Source organism: Glossina fuscipes, unplaced genomic scaffold, assembly GCF_014805625.2.
Source record: "Glossina fuscipes isolate IAEA_lab_2018 unplaced genomic scaffold, Yale_Gfus_2 0, whole genome shotgun sequence".
NCBI lineage: Eukaryota > Metazoa > Arthropoda > Insecta > Diptera > Glossinidae > Glossina > Glossina fuscipes.
The window spans coordinates 2,687,972-2,711,725 of NW_023998414.1; the positions used below are offsets into that span (position 1 = coordinate 2,687,972).

Consider the following 23,754-nt stretch of genomic DNA (forward strand, 5'->3'; position numbering starts at 1 on the left):
AAGAAAACCGTGTAAAAAAAGATATGAATGCATATTACAATGTGGAAATTCATCAACCATAACTATTATTTACCAAGACTGGCCATTGCTAATCTATGGCCTCTAAGTGACCCAAATCAACACAACCATTAAATCACTATAAGATAATGTTTGAGGACTTGAAGATAAAAACTCATCTAAAGATTGAATGCACAAATGCTGGATAGATGAAACATCCACACTTATCTAAATGCTATTCATTTAGGATGATAGATAGCGAAGAGTAATCACACCCAGCGGAATATACATAATAGATTCGTTCGTTATTCTTATCCTTAATGCTACTTACATTAGACACAAACTGTCTATGATTTGCGTTCATTTGAATTTACTTCTTCTTTTTTACTCGTATATAAAATTTAAATTGATTTTAAGCAATTATTAAAACAATAAATTATCGTAAAATCCTTATAAATAATTTCCTGCTTGGATTATTTTTGAATAACGTCCTCGTAAAGTATTGTACGCTATTCACGTTAACAATGCGAACCGGATGCAACATTTTCAAATAGCAATTCATGCTAACAATAATTGTACATAGTTTTTGAAGAACTTGAGAAAAGACAAAAAAAAAAAAAAGGTGTTAAAAAAATCTAAAACGAGCAGAGAAAAAAGTAGCAAACTGAGTTTAATTGAAGTTAAATTCGATGACAATGACAATGAAAGACAAAAAGAAAATTGTGAGTGAAAGTGAGACAAAGGGAGTAAGCAAGCAAAGCAAGCATATTAATAATAAAATTTAAAGCATCTAACAAAAAGATTTAGATATGAATTCAATAGTTTATACCTGTATATATATATATATATGTATGTATGTATGTATGTGTGTGTGTGTGTATGTCAACTATCTCACAAAGCCCAAAAGGTGTAGTAATTGCAATTTGACAAATGGTTAGTGTATAAGCATTGTTTTGTATCGCAATTGTAAAAACTTCTCAACGAACATTTGATAGTAAATCGATTTAAGGCTAAACTAATGTTCGGTTTTATTTCCTCTCTCTTACTTCCTTCCTTCCTTCCTTCCAACCATCCATCTACGCACACACAGCTTGAGTCCCGTCTACAATTCGTTATTCATACATTTTAAATAAATTTCGTTTCTCTCTTACTTCGTCTCTCTCTGTCTCGCCTACTCTCACTCATTCGTTCTATAATCTACCGGCACTATACTCTACTATTTTATGAATGAATGTGTTTTTTTTTTCTTTTCTTTCTTTCTTTCTTTTATTTATTTTTTTTTTTTTTTTTTTTGTTATATTATACAAACGTGCCAATTTTATGGATTGTTTTCTAACCTGCCGAGTTATTCTTAAGATATATTCAAGCTGTTGTATTGTCTTGTGAATGTGTTTTAAAATAATTTTAATTTTCATTGATCTGTTTGGCTTAATGACACCTTTTCGAGCGAAAAATAAAAAAAAAACAAAAAAAAAAATGAAAAGAAAAAATGCAAAAAGAAAGCAAACTAAGTGGAAATGTTATATACGCTTCTTAAGGCGATTCCTGGATATTTTGGGACTTTTGGGCCCCATGAAAGCGTATCAACATACGAATAGGAAGCATTTTCAGTTTAAAAATAAGCAAACTAGTTTCGGTTCACAGACGCTACCTTTTCAAAATCGAAACTTCCCAGCTCTGTTTCATCCATTAGAGAAAATGGGCGTGCTTGGTCTAAAATTCAAGCACATTCTATGGATGTTAACTACAACATAACACATTATGTAATTTAAATTTCCATCTGCATTTTTGGGGCGCCAAAGACGAGAAACAAAAATCAGATCGATGGACGGACATAGAGATATATAGATATATTTGCATAAAATTCTACTGATCCGGGTTCTAATTAGCAGTTTTTTTGAACCTCAACTGTAATAAATCCGCTATAGAATAAGTTATGGTAACAACAATGATCCTATCCATTACTGACTGACATGACTTTGGGGTGAGTGCTTCTGTCATAAAGTCGAAAAATTATTAAACACTCGAACATTCCGTAATGTAATCATCTATCCATTCTTGTTGATGATCAGCTGAACCATGTTGTAGTTGACGGTTGAGAGCTCATTTCGGTTCACCCTATGCACATTAAGCAGAGATTGTACATTCCTTGGTCGGGAGAGCGGAGATGGTATGACCATGGCATCGATCGTTGATGAACAAAGGAATGTAAAGGAATTGAAAAAAAGTCTCAAAGATTATTTCTTAAGGGCTTAACATTTTTTAAAATCATTCAGTTATGCCATTCGTCAATCCCTAAATGTCCAATGATTGCAACAATTTTTGGAGACTCTAAAAAGACGCTGAAGCTTCTGTCGTAACCTTTTTATTTTTACAAAAAAATAAACTTTTTTGTGCCAACAATTTTTTTTGTTATGGTCTTCTGGTCACTTGTTGTACCAGGTATATTAAGTTTGTTCGAACGTATGTAACGCGCTGAAGCGCTGAAGATAAGCTCACTTTTTATTGTACCAATCGATTCAGAATTATTTTCTAAATCAATCCCGTCTCTCCGTTTATCCATCTGTCTGGCTGTCCGTCTATCAGTCGTAATTTTTGAGATACTTTAGCAATATTTGGTACACCGACGTGCTTTGACACAAGAACGTATGCTATCAAAAATGGTTTGGATCGATCCATTCGTTATACGAATTGTGTTAAACAATGTGGGCATAGGATAATTAAAAATCGGCCTAGCTCGGCTATAATGTTTTCTTGTTTGTTTATAATAAAGATTGATCCCGTATAAGATCAGCTTAAGTTCAAAAAAAATTTTTTTAGGACACCTTACGGCACACATTAAACAAAATGATTAACAAGCAATTCGTTGTAATGCAACAGTTTGCTCGTCTTGTTAGCATAATGCAAATTTATGCAATTGCATTGCTTTGCTTAACTTTAGGATATCGCTGTGTTAAGGACGTTCATCCCCACTTTAGCCTTAAGCATGGGTAAATAATAGAATTCAGGTAATTTTTACCTATTGTGACTCATTTTTCTTTATTTTAATGTTATTTTTTTTATTTACAAAAACACTTGCTTCAGTTCTCACAAAAGAGATAACCTTCGTTCTTCCCTTACGGCGAAATAAAACATAAGCACAAAAAAAAAAAAAATCATTTTCATACTAATATTTCATATTATTTCATTTTACGATAAATATATATATGTATATATATATATATATATAAAATAAAACTTCAAATACCAGCAACGTTTCCCTAAGCACAAAAAATGTAGAAAAAAAAGAAAAAAATAGAACATAAACTCTTCAAAACATAATTGAGGACACACTTGTCACAAGAGTGTGACGTTTCTTATTTAGAAAAAAGTTGACAATAATATGAAAAAAAAAAAAATGCTTAGCTTCAGAAGTTATTATCATGCCATTGCGACATTCATGTTACATAATATGTGAAATTTTTTTCTTGCACTTTTTTTTACTTTCAGAAGTTTTTCTTTTTCGCCTCAAGTATGTCCCCGTAGCTGGCACCAAATAACTTTGAAGAATTGTTTTTTTTTTTTTTTTTTTTTGCTTTTTTTCCGTATTCTTTATTTAATTTTATTCTTTTTGTTTATTTATTTATTTTGTTTTTTTTTTTTTTTTTTGCCTCTAATTTTTTGACACTTGAGTATTGTTTTCTCCGAATTATTAAATAATGAGTTTTATATTACTTACCTCTTCGAAAAGGGTTAGAATATATACGTGTATGTATGAGCTGAGCGTTAAAGAGAAAGAAAAAAAATTAATAACCAATAGATATGAATGTTGAGACTTCCTGACCTGCTGACTGAATCAACTGAATCTATGTATGTTTTCATATAGCATTTATAGATATAGTTTTCCACTTCTTGATAGCGTGTACATCCTTTTTTATAATATCACTTACCACTAGAACAAAAGCAAGTAAAAGCGCTACAATGAGGCAAGCCCTACAAGTCGCTCAATACAGTTATATAAGATTTTTTAATGAGCAGTGATTGAAAAAGTGGTACGATTCGAATCATTTTCAATCGCGTTGATTCTTGGGGTGAAACTTGTCAATATATCAAATTAGATCAAAATATCTCAGAGTTTGCGAACCGTGCGTTGAACACAACAAAACAAGATAGACCGATGGACAGACAAATAGACAAGCTTAAATCAAAATTGAAAATGATCCGGAATCGATCGATGAAAATGAAAAGCGAGTCTATCTGAAGTATTTCTGTGTGTTGCATAAATTCGCGCTAACTTAACATAGCCTGGTACCACAAGTGACGTAAAGCTCAATAATGTGGTATCATATTCGTTTGGTTTGGGGAAAAAATGCTGCTTTTCACACTAAATAATATTTGAATATTTAAACAGCACGTCTCTGTCTAGCATTGCATATCCAAATCTATAAAGAGACGCATTTTCCTCACACGATTCATTGTTCTTTTCACCCTTAACATCCTACTGCGTTCTTCTAAAGTGAAAAGATCATACTTTTGAATCATTAACCAATCACCCAAGCCATCGATTTGCACAATCATAGCAATCATAGCATATTCATAGCAACTCATAGTTCCGAGAGCTCTTAAGTTCGAAACGGGATTCTATTAAAAGAATTTACATAATGTGTAAGCTCTCATGAATGGCACGTGTGTATGCGACACGCTCAACACTCTTCAGTAACTTAAGCAAGGATTCTAAAGAAATTGAAGAGATTTTCCCAGAGTTGTCCATGGTCCTACTCAAAATACGCTTTGGCTTAAACAGCTTACAGTTCTACATGCTAACGAATGCTTAAATAATTTCCGGTAATTAATTTAATTGTTTTTTCTAATACGACCTATGCGGGGGCACCAACGAAATGCGCAGCACACTGTTGGGCATGTTCGAGAAACAACCTTTTCAGATCTCCCCAAATAATCTGCTCTAGCGGTCATGTTAGCGGGCACCGAAGTTGGGATGATATAATGAGGATCAAGAATCCATAAAGGTCCATCTCGAGATAATTTGAAAGCAGTTCCGAGACCGTTTAATCCCAGTATAGCGCCACCAATTGGCAGTGCACTGTCACTACGCTCATAACAAGAAAAAAAAAAAAGGCTTCATTACTACTTTCTACCTACGTAGATAACTGTCTACCCATTTACGTGCCTACCAACTTACCTACATATATATTTACGTACCACCTTATCTCGGCGACATTGTAAGCACAAGATTGGAAATTATAAATTTATAGTAAATGATCGCCCAAAACCCGAGGCAAACTCCATGCTTATGAAATATATAAAACTTAAGCATAGGACTGCATATGCGCGGAGTTAGGTAACTTATAGACAAAAAGCATATGTAACTTGCGATCGATAAAAGATATTTATCTAAAACATGATACAAATACTACCTACTATTGAGTGTTACGCCCACATTTAAGCAATTATTTTTTGATTTCTTTTATTCTCACATGATAAAAGAAAAAGGAAAATTTGTCTCAATTGTCAAGATGTTCATATACGAATAACGAAGAACGTAACATCTAAAGGCAAATGGGGGGAAAAACCAAATTAAAAAAACTAAAAATCTAAAAGATTAAGCAACAATTCTAAGAATGTTTTGGTTTTATTTGCAAAAAAAAAAAAAAAAAAAAAAAAAAAAAAAATTAAATTATCGGAAAATTGTCTTTAATTTGCTAAAACTGTTTAAGATACGTTTGCGGGTTTTTGTAACAACATTTTAAAAACATTAAATAATAACCAGATTTATATCAGTGAGAGTGTTTTTGTTGTTTTTGCTGGTTTTACAAATGGCTAAAGTCGCATTAACATTAAATGAAATTTGTATTCATTGCATTCACTGCCTATCATGCCAGAAAGAAATAAATAAATAAATAAATAAATAAATTTTCAACAATAATCCAATGTTGCAACATTTTGAAAAGATGAACAACAACAAAAACAACAACAACGACAAGAGCAGCAGCAGCAGCAGCAGCAACAAGAAGTCTACAGTCGTATATGTCAAATATGAAACAAAGCAAATTATTTCCACTTTGTCACCTTTTCTCATCCGTTTGTTTGGTTTTTCTCATTTTTTCTTTTTTTCTTTTTTTATTTGCAACAAACCAAACACAAGTTTGCCAAAGAGTAGATTGCTTATTACGGGCCTTCTGGGCACTCACTTATGATGTTTTTGTTGCAACAAACAAAACACATTAACAAAAGCAGGAACACATGTGAGTGAAATCGCTTGGAAAACACCGCAATAATATGTATATAGTATTTCTTCTTTATATGGCTTAGTAACACATCAAGGTTTACTAATTTTGTTACTCCGTTGATAACATTTAAAAAATGAGTAAATAAAAACGAGACCGCAAAATGGTTTTGTTGCTCTGCGCGCTTGATTGCAGGATGAATAGTAAGGTCACGGATCTCCATTATTTGGGTAGGTTTTTGAATAGATTTAAATAAATCTATGGATCTTTCATATCAAGGAAGAAAGACGACTTCAAGTCATCAAATTGGCAATTCTTCATCTAACATACTTTTTTTTTTTTTTTGTATCATCAACGGGCTTGTAAATATACGCCTCAATCGCCTAAGTTGCTGCTCCTTTAAAAAAAAAATAAACAAATTAAGTAAAGGAAGCATAGCGAGTTTTACATAAATCGTTCTAAGAAAAAAAAAAAAAAATATATATATATATATATATATATATATATATATAAATAATATAATAAATTAAATTCGATGGATTTTTAGATGACGAATACCTACTATTTGCTTTAAAGGCGGTAAAGCTTTACCGTTGATATTAAATTGTCTTGAACCAAAAGCAAGCTCCATGAGCCGTATAAAACATCATCACTATCTGATTTTTGCCTCGATCTACGAATATCTGTACTTCCGTCTGTTTGTCCGCACTGTGTGTGCCCTATGATTAACAGTCTTTCACTTGTCAAGATTGAAATATCGACTGAAAATTAGTCGACAAAATAGTGGCTTTTGCCTGCAAAAAATGAGTCAAGTAGGTTAAGGGTCCTGATTATAGTACAACCAACCAACCAACCAACCAACCGTGAATGCCACTTCTTTTTAAACGCAAAAAAGTCAATTTCTTTTCGTCATTAATCATAAATTGCAAGAAATACTAGGACAGGAATTTCGCATAGCCACGCGCCCATCCGAAACTTTATTTTTTCGTTTATTCCTATGATAAATATGATGGGTAACTAAAATTCGATCATAGCCGAATATAATTCTCTTACTTGTTATATTATTTAATTTATTTATTTTTTTATTTTTTTTTTTCTATTTATTTTGTCAATTCTTTGCACTCTTCTCTCTTCTGTTCAGTTGTTTTGAGTTTTTCCCAATAGGTGTCAAATTGTTGTTGTTGTTGTTGCTATTTTTGTTACTAAGTATTATTTGTATATTCGTTTTTAACTTGGTGAATGGATACGCATGTACATACATTGTTTTTGGTTGTTGTTGTTGTCATTGTGTGTGTAATTGGGTTTAGCTCGGTATAATCATTCTGTTTTTCTACCTTCGGATAATCTCAGCTAATACTATTTGCCCCATAATGGTGTTTAAATGCATTTAAAATTGTTTTGGTTTTTTTTTTCTCGATATTCTTGTATATATATATACACACAAACACGCACTTATTTATAAATAATTGCTTAGAATAACATTTTCAAATTCATACAGAAGAGCTATAAATAGATTTTTTGCACTTGCTCGACATTTTTTTTTTTTCTTCGAAAAATACAATTAAGCAACTTATGCTCATCTTAAAGCAATATTTTTAAATACCTGACATCCCCATAGGGGCATAATATGAAAACTTGAAATTTTTATAATACATTTAGTAGTAACATTGGATCATAATTTACTTTGATTCTAATAATTTAGCCTTTGTCCCTGATATTCATTTATATGCTTAGGCATATAGGCGTACGAATGCCTAAATATTGTTTCAGCACTTCACCAACTGGGGACGTGTGAGGGCATGTATTTCTATATATATATATATATATATATATATATATGTATGTAATATTTAAAATCTAAGCGAAAATGTTGCATCGAGGAAAATGTTGCATCCCTGCGAAAATTTTTGTAATCAGAGACGTTTGAGTTGAGTAACTTTCGTAATAAAAGTCACAAGAAACTAAAAACGGGATGTATGAAGGATGATAGTCACATACAGGCAGAAAAGATCGATAAATATTTAAGAAAAAAAAAAAAAAAAAAAAAAAAAAAAATTAGAAAAAACATTGTAAGATTTTTGCAACAACAATCCTGAAAATAATTTCACTTTTCTGGATAGGCAATGAAGGCCGCTATTCGAGCATCATATATGAATGAATAACGAAAACTTTCATGAACGAAATTCTACTTTGCGAGTCGCTGTTGAAAAGCGGCGAAATCAACCCATTTTTGAAAAGGTTTAGAGATTGGTCAAATAGGGTAATAATGCAGGGGAACGTTTCTAAGCTCAGGTGGATAAAATTGCACGAATGATGGTAAAATCTGGTTTGACGTAATGCTTTATGTTTGCTGAGATTGAAAAACGCCCGTGAAAATCGCTCGCGTTAACTTCTCGAAAATTCAAGAATGATGACGAAATTTTTTTGCAAAAAAAGAATGAGAAAAGGTTTTTCGATCAATATCGCGTATATATAATTTAGTAAAATAGAATTAAAATATAAGAAAAATGTTTTTAAGTTTTGCAAAAAGATGCCACGAATTTTTCTTTTTTTTTTTGGTTTACCTAGTATATGTAACTATGAAACACAGAAATTAAATTCGATTGATCCTCTCAAGAGATTGGTGCTCGTTGCAGTATACACAAAACATTTTTAAATGGTACTGATTAGTGGCGGGTGTCAAAGAATGAGATCGATACATATTGTACAGGACAGGGAAGACTTTAGTGGCGACAATGAAGCCGAGTATCCCTGACGCCTGGATTTAGGAGATCATCTGTGGATGCAGTGTAGTATAAGTTACTCCAAGCAATCGAACCTTACCAACGACATTATATGCCACTGAACAGAAAAACTGGAGCAATATGCCAAAAATCGTGGTATTGCGATTCTTCAACACGATGACATTCGATCCATTATCGCAAAAGCCGCGCAAAAAATGCAAGTAGAAGTAAATTGAACTATGCTACTCGCTGACACTGCTCCCTCTGCATTAGCAATGAAATCAATCTATAACTGTTTGTTTCTATGCGCCTTTAGTCTCAATAGACCATTTGTATTTTAGGCACGGTATCCACATTCTCTCAAAAAAAAAAAAAAAATTAGAAATGTGTGCACTTGCCGATGTCTAATACTTTGAATGAAGTTAATTTTCGTAGAATAAAAGTTTCATAAAAACAGCTCAACAATATTAGCCTCCAAACCCGATAGGCGTCATTTCTATGCTTCAGATTTTGCAATAGTTGAACATCGTAACATCAGATAAACAACGTAAAGGCTTAAATCAAGCCAGTGCTCACACATATTATATGTTGCGAACTCCGCTTGCCTCCTGTTTTTCACAATCAATCGAATCGATTCGATAAATGCTTCATATGCGACTTCTGCGCCGGACATGCAGCGCGATGAAGGTGCGCTTCTTTTAATTCTCTCCCAATCGATTTAAAACCAACAAGAGAATTTATAACCATTCATAAGTTAAAACGTCCTTATACCACTTGAAGCTTTCCTAGGGATAAATGTTACATTTAGCCGTCGACACATCTTAGTCCCATCAATATTGATATTGATTAATATATACATCAGTAACACTTATCAAAGCTTTCTTTAATCTTTTAAATTATAAAATATTTACACGGCTCAGAGATTGGTGTGTGTCCACCCATATGTCCGGCATCTGGTATTTATACCCTCGCGATCTCAAAAACTGAAACGAAATTCTAAATTTGATTGTCTCCCACTTATACCATAGAAGCTCCCGCTCTTCTGGGTGCCTGAGCATTAACTTGCTGTAAATATTAATCCATTCGATGCATCAAGAATGCATAAATACTCTCTACTAATATTAAAATGATTTATCCATCCATGGCTGTCGATTAGGTTGTCAGCGCATTATTGAAAATTAATGTTTAAAGTTTTCTGTTGCGTAAGGGAGATTTGAAAATATTCGGTCATTGAACACGCCTACGAAAGAAACCTACATTCATGTGAAAAAGAAACAATTTGAATTTTTCCCAATACCATTACCAGCAGCTTACAATATCTATATAGATTAGCAATTAACTTTTAGGCCACTATGTTACTGCTTAACATTACATAAAAGAGAATTCATTAATTTTATGCTCGAAGCATTAGCTTAACTGTTTATTAAACATTTATTTACACCTATATATGTATATATATATATATATATATATAATTTTTTTTGTTTATTTCTATCTATTTTTTATTTATATATGTATATAGTCAGTCTGATGATACTTATATAGTATAGTGAAATAATAATAGTAATAATAATAATGATCATGCTAATAATAATAAGTCAATGAACACATTGAACAAAACAACTTCAATAGGTGTTTGAAAAAGTTGTCGTATTTTTGTGATATTATTATACTTTTTCGAACTAAACTCATTTGAAAAAGTATTGATTTTCTTTAATATAAACATATATATATATATATATATATATATATATATATATATATATATATATATATACATATATATAACATATATTTAGTTTGCATGAGTATGCAAAATTGTTTTTATAATAAAATGGGTAAAGAGACCATTAAGTATAAAAAAAACTGCAAAACTTTATATACATACCAAGCAAAAACCAAGCAAGTATTATAACCTACGTATACTTGCGTGTGAATAGGGAAATGAATATTGCGAACAAGAAAATTCAAGTCTTTTTTTTTTTTTTTTTTTTTTTTTTTTTTTTTTTTTTTTTTTTTTTTGCTTTGAATCTACAATCAGAGAAGTTTCGTTAATGTTATGTACGCGAACAACTCTTATGACACATAAGAGGGCACTCAAATATAAACTCCATACATACATTTCTCTATATATCTGCATGTATAAAGTTCTATACAAAAATATAGTACACACAACCAAATATATATATGTAATTAAACCTATACTTTCATACACTTTTCTCGTTAAAACGAATGACGACAAACTATGCATATGTATATACATGAATGCATGCTGCATAATGTTCACTACAGTCAAAAGGATATAGGAGGTAAAGAGTAAATTGTGAAGCGAAAGAAAGACAGAGAGAGAGAGAGAGAGAGAGAGAGAGAGAGAGAGAGAGACATGTAGTACACGGAGAGTGGTAGAAACCAATCAAAATTCGAATGCTTTTAGGCAGAATATATTGTACATGGTGGGCAGGCCTTAATTTTTGAGGAAATTATTATTATGATTAAGGATTTTTTCTCTTTAGAAAATTTCTCTTAAAATCGCGCAAGTGAATTCTTTCTTTTTTTAATCATTTTCTGTATTAAGGCAAAAGGGATATTAATGTATAGGGATAAATATTCGTATATGTATATCGTTTCTTACTTTAACATCCATTATTATACCGTTTAAAAAATGTATCAGAAAATTATTGAAAATAAAGCAAAACCCCTTAAACGATCATCAAAGTTTTGTATAACGAAATCCCCTTAAACCCTACGCACATAGTTTTGCTTCGAAATTGCCTCCAATGATATGATAACTTGTGCGATCTGGAAAAAGTAAATATTCGTATGCAACCGTAATCGGCGAATCAGCTAAAAATCTTATTACAAGAATTGTAAGAACAGGCAGTACAAGCACAGGTCTACGAAACTAACTTAACCGAATATCGCGACTTTCGTCTTCGTTAAGGTTAATGAAATAGTTTCAAAAACCCCTACTCTTCAATCACTTCATTTATTTTCATTGCCTTGTGTCCCTTATGTACACTCAATACGACTATTATTGGCGAAACTTGCCAACATTATCTAGCAAGTTGACCGATTTTCGCGCAAAATTTTCACATTGAATACATAGCAAAAATCAAAATATCATTCAAGTCTGACGGCCTTTCAGGAACACTTGTTATAAACTTATATTTTTTATTAGATGGTTCTCGAAACTTTTTTGACAGCATGCCTAGAAATATAATCTAGGTTAATAACATAGAAATTTCGTTGGTAACCGCAAAATGTCAAAGTAAATCTCGATGCTCGCGCTCTATGACTAGACCACCAGATTCATCCAGTTAGATGGTTAACTGTCTCGAATGTATTGTAAAGTAAAAGACTTATTTTTTCATTAAGTACTCTTTAAGAAAAACTTAATTACATCAAATCTATAAATAATCCTTAGAGGTAGGTATAAGTCCAAATAATTTAAAAGAAATTCGAACGAACACAACAAAAATATACTTTTGTTGTTTATATGAAAAATGTTACACGTTAGCCATGCCCATTGATTCATGGGCATCATGCATTCCGACATAATGTAAAGCACTTGCGGTTAATGAGAACTGTTGGGCAAACTAAGGATTTGGAAAATACGATTCAGCCCTTCGATCAAGAGAATAAACAATTGAGTTATGTGGCAACATTGTTAAGGAAAACTCTTTTTTTAGACAAATGATTTTGCTTAGAACATGCAACACAAACCAATAGGTGGGCATGGTTTTCCTTATTATGGAGTACATGGCTCAAATATGAAATAAGTAAGAAAATTATATTCGTTCGGACCGAAGATGTTTTACCCATCATCATTATCATAAAAAAGATTTTTTTAAAAAAAAGCAAAGAACTACATTTGCCTATTCTATAATATTGGATGGGCTTGACCGATTTTTTCTATTTTCCGAATAAAAGTGAAAATTTATTGTACTTTATGTCTACTAAGCAAACAACATTGAAAGCAAAGATGTTCAGATTGCATTGTATTGCATTGGTGCGTGGGGGTTGTGGACGTGTCCTTTGATCACTTTAGGTAACTTTCAAAATCGTTTGCACAGATACTAAATAGCTTAGCAGGCAGACAGATGGACAGACGAACAGGCGCCGATATTTAGCTATATTCCGAATTTGAAACTGATCGAAAGCTTACATACGTTATGACGTTTTAAAACGGCCTGGAAGATCAAAAAAGGTCGCTGAAAATGCATTGTCACAGACATAGTGGATGAAAGTCCAGCTTAAACACTCAAAGACCTTTCGAGCATCTTAGTAATTGATGAATCGACTATTTTTAGATGTTTACGTGCGTTGAGAAAAATTCAAAAAAAAGGAAAAGCGATTGCCAAAATACGGATTGACTAAAAATACCTTTACGAACCTTTTCAAAATTCCCGGCAGCATTGCTTGCCAAGCAAAAAAATAATAAGTTTTCTATGGTATCTTGGGACTGGCGATGAAAAATGGATCTACTACGAAAATACCAAGTGCAAAAAGTCATGGTTTAGTCCAGGAGAGGGGTCTACGTCAACACCGAAGCGGAATACTTATGGTCATAAAGTTTTGCTGTGCGTTCACTATAATCGCTAGAGTGTAGTGTATTCCGAGCTACTCAAAGCAAATGAAACTGTTATTGGAGATGTTTACCGACGTCAATTGAACAATATCTGGTTACAAAAAAGACAGCAATCGCGTTTAATAGACACAAAGTCATTCTCCTTGCAAGAGTTCTCAAGGACACACTGTTACAGAGGTATAAAGCCTTCTGATTACCACTTGCTCAAATCGTCGCAGCATAGCTTGGCTGACACGCGCTTTCGAAATGATGAAGAAGTGCGAAAATGGTTCGATAATTGGTTCGCTGCCAAGCCATTATCGTTCTTTCGACACAATATGGCCACGTTGCCAGAAAGATCGAAAAATCGAAATGTAGAAAATCATGGAAAATATTTTGACTAATATATAATATACCAATTTTTCTCCAAAAAATGACTTTTTGAAAGGAAAAAAATGATCAAAATACATGCAAGCACCTAATTATAATTACTCTAGCAAAGATGGGAACCGAGTATGAAAATCGCTCACTTTATAGCAAAGACAAATCTGTGAGCTACACTACATGGTAGTCTAACGTCACGCCATTAGAAATATAGTTTAAACTATTTAGACCTAATGCCAAGGTATGAAAATTTCTTGGATAAAATCCTTCGCGAGAAAATGAAATAAACTACAATTATTTATATCTAAATATTAATCGTTTTTCGTTTATTAACCTTTAAGTATTTAATGCTGTATAGCGCTTGCTATCGGCGAGCCATACTGAGCTGATACTAAGTGTACGCTATTTACTTGTCCATGGCTGTACACACATGATTAAATCCATTCAAGAGATAAAAGCGTGCGTCTTAACACATTAGATTGCCTGCTTACAGGCCTCTGTAATTCAAACATTGTATGCATCGATAGATATCGACATTTAAACGATTAATTGTTCTTAGTTTTATATAGAGAAAAAGCGATAATCACAACGTGTCGAGCGTATCTGGGATCTTTAATCTTCCTTCTGCATACTTTTTAAAACTGAGATAAAACTGACAGAAGACAAATTGTTATCGCAAGCTTTAGAAGAACCATCGTTTCGACTCATTATATAGAGTGGCACTTGCAGTATACTGGCCTTGTAGGGATGTATGCAACACCCAGAAGGACGTAGAAGAGACTCATGTTGACCATCGATTCAGAAGCATTTTCTCTATCAACTTAACAATGTTTTTCTAGTTGACTTGATATATATGATAGTCACAAGAAATTCATTTTCTCCGTGACCTTGATTTTTGAGTAAGCGATTCGGTATTTAATTTTTTCAAATTATAATAGTATGGATAGATATATAGACATAAAATTACGCAACTCTCAGTTTTTTTGACATCCATTAAATACACTCTGCATCACTACACTCTATATAATGCACTTGACTTCGTCAAAAAATGTAATCGTTTACTATTGATGAAGGATTTTACATTGGAAGAGATCTAAACAATACACCTATGGGATTCAAATTTCACATAGCATATTTATTTGCCTAGTCACACCCTCTTGTACCAATTTTCATACAAATTATTGGGTAATCATTGTGTAAAGGGCTACTATATATACTGCGATTGTGAAGAGCGAGACAACGTTTTTCGTAGAATTGCGAAGAAGTTCGCTTCTAAACTGAAAATGCTTTTTCTTTTATAACCTACCACACCTGTGGGTAAAGGGCATATTAAGTTTGAGCGGGCGGGAAAATAATTTCATATCGATCTCAGCTTGTCTGTCCGTCTGTCCTTCTGTCATTCTATTCGTCTGATGTCTATCCATTATGTGCATTGTATTCAATGTGAAATTGATGCACTGACTTGTTTCCGGAGAACAACGAACGTGGATCGCACCATTTCCCATATACCGCCATCTCTTGGTAAGTCGCTATAGGAATAATATTATAATTTGAAGGATATCCCGAGAGAAATCGGTATTTTAATTTGGTGTAAAAACTTTAGACCGAATGCGGCAAATTTTGGGACCCCGTTGCCATACAACCGTTCTGATGGAAACTGAATCTTTAGCTAGTAAAAAGCACTAATTTTCAATACTTTCCGGTGAAAATTCGTTCATAATAATAATTTAACATAAATTTATTTTTTGCATTCCAACCCATATAATAATTCAAATGGAAAATAAGGCTTTATATACCGCAAATGTCTGATTTTTAATATTTTATGAAGAAAATTTGTCCTTAGAGAATTTTGAATGGAGACCCTCATGAAATTAGACCCTTTTAGGACCCAGTATGTGGGCTTTCGTAAAAAATTATGCATTTACAAGAAAAAAATATTGGTTTATTATTAATTTAGCAAAGTGGTGTAGGGTACATAATAGTCAGCCTTGCCCGACTGCAGCATTGTTATTTGTTTCTTTCTATGAGTCATCATTCAGGGGATGTCTCCCAATACATTTAATGCTAACGAATCAAGAGAGAGAGAGAGCGCGAGGCCGCAATCTGTAAATTGCATGACCGATTCCTGGTAAGTGTTAGGCTCTTACCGATCGAGCACTCAAGACGACGCAACGACCGCACACTAATGATAAACAAAGCTTGGTTTACCGCAATGAAGACTGAACCCGAATCCGTCGACTTGATAAAACCGCGCTTTGTAACTACTTACGGCTCTGCGCAGCAATCTGGCAGATAAGTAGAATGAAATATATGCAGGATTAGTAGCAAAATTGTAGACCATGCTAGCGGTAGTTTTTGCTGCACTCGAATCGCAGACTGGGATTCGCAGTATAAATGCAAGTTCAGTTTGAATTCTGTATGTCTTTTACAGAATTTTGTAACTACAGCCAAGCCTTCATTTTATTAGATAAGAAAAGATAAGAAAAAAATCTATTAAAAAAGAAAATTGGAAGAAAAAAAATTATTTATGTTCTTCTAGCTTTTTTATTTTTTAAGGAGGAAATTCAGAATTTCCTTTATATTATTGCTTTTCCTTTCAAATTAAGGAAATGTCATATTTTTTGCGATAGTTAATCAAGTTAGAAAAACTAATTGTGTATAAATTCTATATATGGAGAGGTTCTATTAAAACGGTTTTCCCTTTCAATTAAAAATGCTGGACAGAGAGAGAGAGAGAGAGAGAGAGAGAGAGATCCTCAGAGTCCTAGATATAGGTCCTACATAAATGAAGAAAACTATGAAGCTTTCGATTTTATTGAACGTAAATAAATTCAATTTAACCACAAGTTAAGGTGCAAAGGATAAAAAAATTTCCATTCCCTGTACGTAACAATGTTAATTTCTTACCCGTCGCTTTTCCTGATTTAATTAAATTACATAAGAGACGAATGGGAAAGGAAGACCATATAAACAAAGAACAAAAAAAAAAAAAAAAAAAAACATAGAACAGAGAATTGATTAAATAAAAAGAGAATGTTCATGAAAATATCGAGCTCATAAAAAAATCCAACAGAAAACATTTCATATAAATGAAATGGTTAACTAACTATAAGACAACAACGCGACAACTAAAGCGACTATAAAACATTGACTCACTATGTATGTATGTAGCAAATAAAAATGCTGCTGATGATGATGATGATGATGGTTAAAAATGATGATGACAGCATAAATAAGCAGCCAGAAGGAAGCGCGCGACACACCATAGATATTTGCGTAAACGCTTTCAATGTATAAATCCCTGGGAAGTTAATAAAACAAGAAAGGAAAAAATCAACAAAAACAACAATAACATGAGAAAAGTAAATAATCAAATAATGGGCGCGTTAAACTCTTATTCTAAATTTCTTCCTTTCGTTTTTTCCTTTTGGTTTGGAGAGCAGTGCACTTCAATCAAGAGTGAAAAACGCTTAAAAACGAGAACAAGCATAACGAGTGCCCAACGAAATAAACTACAAACCGGTTAAGCCTCAATGATGGTTGGTTGAGAAGAAGCAGCAATGGGAAAAGAGAAAGATAGAAAAAAAAAATGTACACTAAAAAAAGGGAGAGAAAGAAAGAGAGTAAAAAAGTAAAAAGTCTTTACCAAGCCCTGGTTTTAGTTGTTTTTTTCTTTCCTTCGTTTTTTGCCCAAGGATAACAACAAAAAACTACTTCAGCACACATGCCATACTTACAAGATGAGAACTCGAATTCAAGTACCCGCTACAACAACCACCGTCAAGTTTGGGTGGTGGCAAGAGTATGCGCATACACAGAAGTTAAAATGCGACAGAGAGAGAGAGAGAGAGAGAGAGAGAGAAAGAGAGAGAGGGAGAAAGAAAACGGGAAAGAGAAAGAAAGAAAAAGAGAGGGAGAGAGAGAGAAAGAGAAAAAGATTCTGCGACAACCATACATGGGTTCTTAAGCCCGTTAGATCATGAGCAAGCGGGCAATTTATATTGCGTTTGATTTTGTGTGCGTTGTCTGTTATGTATTGTGTGTACTCGAAGGCAATTGGTGTTGATGATGGGTTGGTCGGTTAAGAGCTTGTTGAGCGGAGGACATGAGAAGCCACTTAGCAAAATCGATCGATTGCTACAATTTCTGTAAACGCTTCAATAATGGCTGGAGGTAAAAGTGGATTTTTAACTGAGTTTTTTTTTTATACTTTCCCAGCACAATTCTGCTCGTGTTGTTATTGAAAATGATGACAATAAGGACAATGGTAACGGCAATGTTGATGGTGATGGTGATGGTGGTGGTGGTGGTGGTGGTGGCGATAGTTGCTGTTATTGTTGTTAGATGCTTAGCCAACCACTTTTCAATATTTGAAATTTTTCACAGTTCTTTTAGATACTCGTTAGTTGTTGATGGCACTTCAAATAGTTTGCATCAGTAGCGCGCGCGGTTTTGCATACAAAACCTAAACATTAGAAAAAATCCCGAAATAAAAAGAAAGATTAGAAAATTTGCGCAAAGTAACAAAATTCCCATAACTAAAATAAATTGTGAAGGGAAAGACCGGCCATAATAATAAGTGAAAATAAGTAAAAGTAACATTAAGTGGAAAATTGAAGTGTTTAGTTAGTTGATTTGGATTAAAGAGTCCTTGAAGATAACCAAATAACCAAATTCAACTTAAGTGTTTTACAAACTGCTTCAAAGTGGCTGAAAAACGTAAACGGTCGCTGACGCCCACACGATCGCCGACGCGACGAAAATCGTGTGAATCATTAAGACAAATATCTGAGCCCCTCTCACCGACTCAGCGAGATTCAGATATAAGCATATCTTCGCCACCGCCACAAATTGCTCAGCATTCGCGATCACGCTCGCCGACCCCACCGCAACCTTTAAACGCACCTTCGTCTCTGCCATTACGCAATTCAACGCATGATACCACAAAGGATACAAAACGCATCGAAATCGATGGCCGGACACCGAAAACTGCTACAACTACCGTACCCGCCAATACACCGCAAGAACATTTACGCATACCTACAGGAGCGACGGGATTTAGTGGATTTCCTGCACTTCACGGTATGAGTAATTTAATGGTACCATCGGCGGCGGCTGCTGCCGTAGCGGCCGCCCCATTTCTACATTGGTCACCTATGCTGTTGCCGCCTTGGGGTCACTCATTACTGCCAGCGGCATTTTATCCAGCTGCCTTGCGTAGTGCTTTGCCTGGGTAAGCGAAACGTCTGACCTTTTTTTCCCATTAACAAGTTCAAGCGACCCAAAGCGGTTTCGCTAAAATGGATCTCGAATACCTATCAGAAGAGGACCATGGAAAGCTAATAGGTCTCATAAATAAAACAATTTCTTTATTTATCTAATTTAAAGGCCTGCTTTCACATAAATCCTTAAAATTAACTTTAGAGTTTCTTCTAATTACTTACATAAACAATTTGCAAAGATAGCGCTAACGCTTCAAGTTAAAACAAGAGTAATACTAACAATATGGCTAAGGTATTGATGAAGTTGTGCGTCTTTAAAATTATGTTCTGCTACAAGGGCATATTCAAATTCGAAGGCCTATTCGATTTGTTTTTAAGTGCCTTCTATATAGTTCACCTGTTTATCGATTAAGCAAATACACACGTACACATTAGAGTATGAAATCATTTCAGTTACATTATAAAATGTTACAAAATCTATAAAGCTATCACTCGAAGAAAGTTAAGAGCGTATAGCGAATTGTGAAATGTTGCGAAACTGATAGAATTCTCACTTTCTCACTCTCACTAATTCCATTTTTCTGATGGCTAAGTGGCTTTTGTACAGTCGTTTATCCAACCTCATGAGTCGAATGTATGTAAGTACTATAGTGTTTGCAGAAGTGAAAATTTATGCCGACATTTTATGAAGACGTTCAATCAGACTCGTGACGCAGATAAAAAATTGTATGAAAATATTATAATTGCAAGAATTTTATTCTTTACGATTCAAGAGGAGTGTAGCAGGTTGCATCTGCATATATATTGGGAGGGATATGCGAACATTGAGAAATTGAAAAATCTTTAATTTCAAATATCTTCCTCACATTCGCCGGCCAGTCAGCCAATATTGATGGATATAAAATGAATGCTCCTTCTTCATTCCCTGCTATCAACAATTCATGGCCACAGATATCCGCGTTAACCCGTAACATTGACCAATCAATTCTCTCAAGACATATACGAAACTTTGTTAATTATTTCCTCGCATAGTTCACTTTGTCGCTCTATTTGTCCGAGGAAAATTAAATATCATTTTATTTATTTTCTAAGCGTAAATAATCTCGAGTCAATTGATGATTCCGGTAAAGCAAAAATCAAAAAAAGGTGAGATGCACTCATAGTTGAAACTCGACCCTAATGAATGGCGAATGGCAGCTTAATCTTAATCCTAGCAACTCGGATTTGAAATTTAGCAAACTGATGTTGTTTTTCCACAAAATCGTGAACGCGATAGTACCGCGCCGACCACGAATATCATTTCAAAGTTCAAAGGACCCATACCTAAGAGATGTAAATTTTTTTTTTCATCTTTAGTAGGGCTTTGCCGGTATTCTTAATATTCGTACATTTAAATAGAACATGCGCAGCAACCCATACTCCAACTTTCGACCATTTTGTATTCCTTGCTGAGAATCCTTGCACTTGCACGGTACAGGGGACCATTTCAAGAAATAACCTTCCCGATCATCTTTAATTTATTGAATGTGTAATGATTGCATTTTCTTCATTCAAGTAATAGATGGCGTAATTTGTCTGGACAAGTGATAGTTTGATATTCATGCTCTTGAAAAATCCATTAAATAAAATATGCATAAAGCATTTACATACCGATCCTAAATAATTTTCCGAGATGTATAGGTGACGAATTATTTCCTGCTTACCTTCTTTTTTTTTTTTATCTTTCACTTTTCCCTTCATATATGGACGTAATTTCCCTCATGCCATTTAAAAGAAAGAATATTGAACGCACGTATCTTTTAGAAATGCAAACCATCTGGTTGAGGCAATCTGCGAGCTCAGGCACGTTTTGACGTAAACAACTCAGATATTTTAAGCAATAAAGCTATTTTCGCTCGTACTTGTTGAATTTCGAAAACACTTTCAATTGAATGTCATTGTTTGGTTATTGGAAATTTTCAAGTACAACAATTACTTTAGCGTAAACAGGGAAAACCCATTGGAAAATCGCAGCATATTTTGAAAACATATGTTGCACACAAATTCGGCGTCATACTGTCTGGGAAAATGCACACATAAAGCTAAAGGTGTAGAAAATATCTTCCAAATGGTTTTACACATTCTTGCTGACTGACCTTTACACCAGCCAAAGGTAGAGAAAAACAGGTCTTACTTGCACTCTATTCAATGAGATCTTTCCGTACCATATTGGGCGTGGGATTATTTGTGCTAACGTGTAAGTAACAATTTTCAGGTATTTTTGAAAACAAAAAAATCAAAAAAAAAAGAAAAAAAAAAGAGAACATTAAGAGGAAAATTTTAAGTATACAACGTAGCACATATGTTTCGTCTTAAACAACACTTTGCGGTTTGTCTGACCATAAAAATGAATTTTGTGTACAATGTTAAAAATGCGAAAAATTAATAAATAAACGCGTGCTCGTACTATTGGTTTCAATTTAAATCTTAAGTCTTAAGAGATTTCTATTAATAGTTGTTGTTTGTTGTTCTTGTTGTTCTTGTTGTTCTTGTTGTTGTTGTTGGCATTAAGAAAGTAAAACTAAAAATTAAATTTACTTAAAGTGCTACAAAAACCAGATTAGGTTTTGTATGTTTGTTGTTTTCCCATAACAACCTTAACTTTCACACATTTTTGTCAATGCCTCACATGTAAACTGTAAGTAAATCTGTTTAATTGTATTTCGTTTTTTTTTTTTTTGCTTTCTTTTCGGTTTAAAGTCTTTTTGATGCCAAAATACCATCGTCGCAAAGATCTTCCGGCTTTCATATATCGGACATTTTGAATTTAGAAGGATCGGAACTAAAGAACGGTGTTGGTAACGCGCAAAACAGTGATATAACAAGTATAAATTCTAGTCATACCACCTCTCATCATGCCAACGCCATCAGCAATCATTTAACATCGGTAACCAGTCTTAATGACAATCCTACGCATACTTCTGCTCTGTCAGCGACGAGTGTATCAAGTCAACCACCGCACATCACTAATTTAGATCAGAATAACGCACCCGCTTCCACATCAAATATTGTGACAGCTACAGCTCAGGCTCAGGCTCAGGCTCAGGCCGCAGCACACCTCATAGCCACCCATAATGCTGCCGCAGCAGTGGCTGCTGCCGGTCAATATTTACCAAAAAATTTCACCAATGGTTTTAATGATGACATGTCCTCATACCATCACATGGCTCATACGATGCTAACACATACTGGACGAGGATCAACATGGATCAAGGAGAATGATATATATGGTAAGTTTTAAAAATATTTCAAAGTCGCATTAGAGAAACCCTGCCCCACTACTACAGGAAAGGTCATGACTCTATCTGCAGATAGAATCTATTAATCGCCGACCTATAGGTACTAGAAAAAAAAGTTTTCAAGCAAATCAATTCATTCATAACCGTGTCCAGGCGGGATCATATTCCCATTTCTTGCTTCCGTGATGCTTGCTCCAATTCCTTTCAATTTCATAGCATAAGCTTGAATGGCGTTCATATTATCCATAAGATCTCACCAATCGTTCAGATAAGTGTTTTAAATTTTGAATTGATTTGAATTTTTTTTCAAATTGTTTGATTAATGTTACCGTCTTGATAAAATAGACCGCTTTAGTGATAACTCAAGCACTTTTCTTTTAGTCGTGCAACACCTCGCCATTCTAGTTTTACAATTTTTATAAAAATATCTTTCCTCCGACATCAGATTAATACAATGTACGATACAAAGGATGATAGATATGTATGAGGCCCTTAATGAAAATCCTTACAATTCGGATTTACCATTAAAGAGTGGTGAGGAAAAGTGCTCGTAGTTCTTATTATAAACTCATAAGTAACGGACACATCTTGGTTGTTTAACTACACTCACCTATTCCTCCGGTTGCGGTCTATTAACTGTAGTAGAGTTCATAAAACAGATCTACATTTGTCTCGTTGTTTATTGGGTTAATTGTGCAGATCGTGTTTTAAAACACTGCAGGACTACTATAACTAAGAATAAGAAATATATAGAAAAAAAAAAAAAAAAAAAAAGAAACGCATATATGCTAAACAAGTCCTATACGAGTTCCGAATAAAAATAAACCTGATTGGACTTTACTTTAACAAACTCCCTTTAATAAACTATTGCTTTATCCATTTCTTATTCGATACAATATTCGTTTCATATGAATCATTTAACGAGTCGTTGGATGTCGTTGCTGATATTCATAGCTGCGAAGAAATCGTTTAATTCCCCTTTTCGACTAATTCGAAAGTTTGTAGAAACAGTTCAACAAGAAAATTGTATTCGATCTTGATCGAATCTTTTACACCCATCACTCTGATCGTAAAAAATATTAAACGAACTAAATTTTCATACTCTATAATATTGAATCGATGCGGCTGATTTATTCTGTTTCCAGAATAAAAATGAAAATTTATATGGTGTATGTATGTGTTGTACTTAATGAATAAAAGGCAAAAAACGCGGAAAGCAAAGGTGTTCTCAATTTTCGTTACGTAGAGAGGAGGAGAGAAAGAGAAAGAGAAAGAGAGAGAGAGAGAGAGAGAGAAAGATAGATAGAAAGAGAGAGAGAGAGAGAGAGAGAGAGAGAGAGAGAGAGAGAGAGAGAGAGA

General features: G+C 33.7%; 1 protein-coding gene across 1 annotated transcript in view; it reads left to right on the plus strand.

Annotated features, from left to right (window-relative positions):
• Positions 1–23,754, plus strand: part of LOC119634569 (homeobox protein vnd) — a 40,275-nt gene that overhangs the window by 9,232 nt on the left and 7,289 nt on the right. The window contains exon 3 of the mRNA XM_038028806.1: positions 21,857–22,386. Coding sequence (XP_037884734.1) covers positions 21,857–22,386 — 530 coding nt within the window. The remainder of the gene's footprint in view (positions 1–21,856; positions 22,387–23,754) is intronic.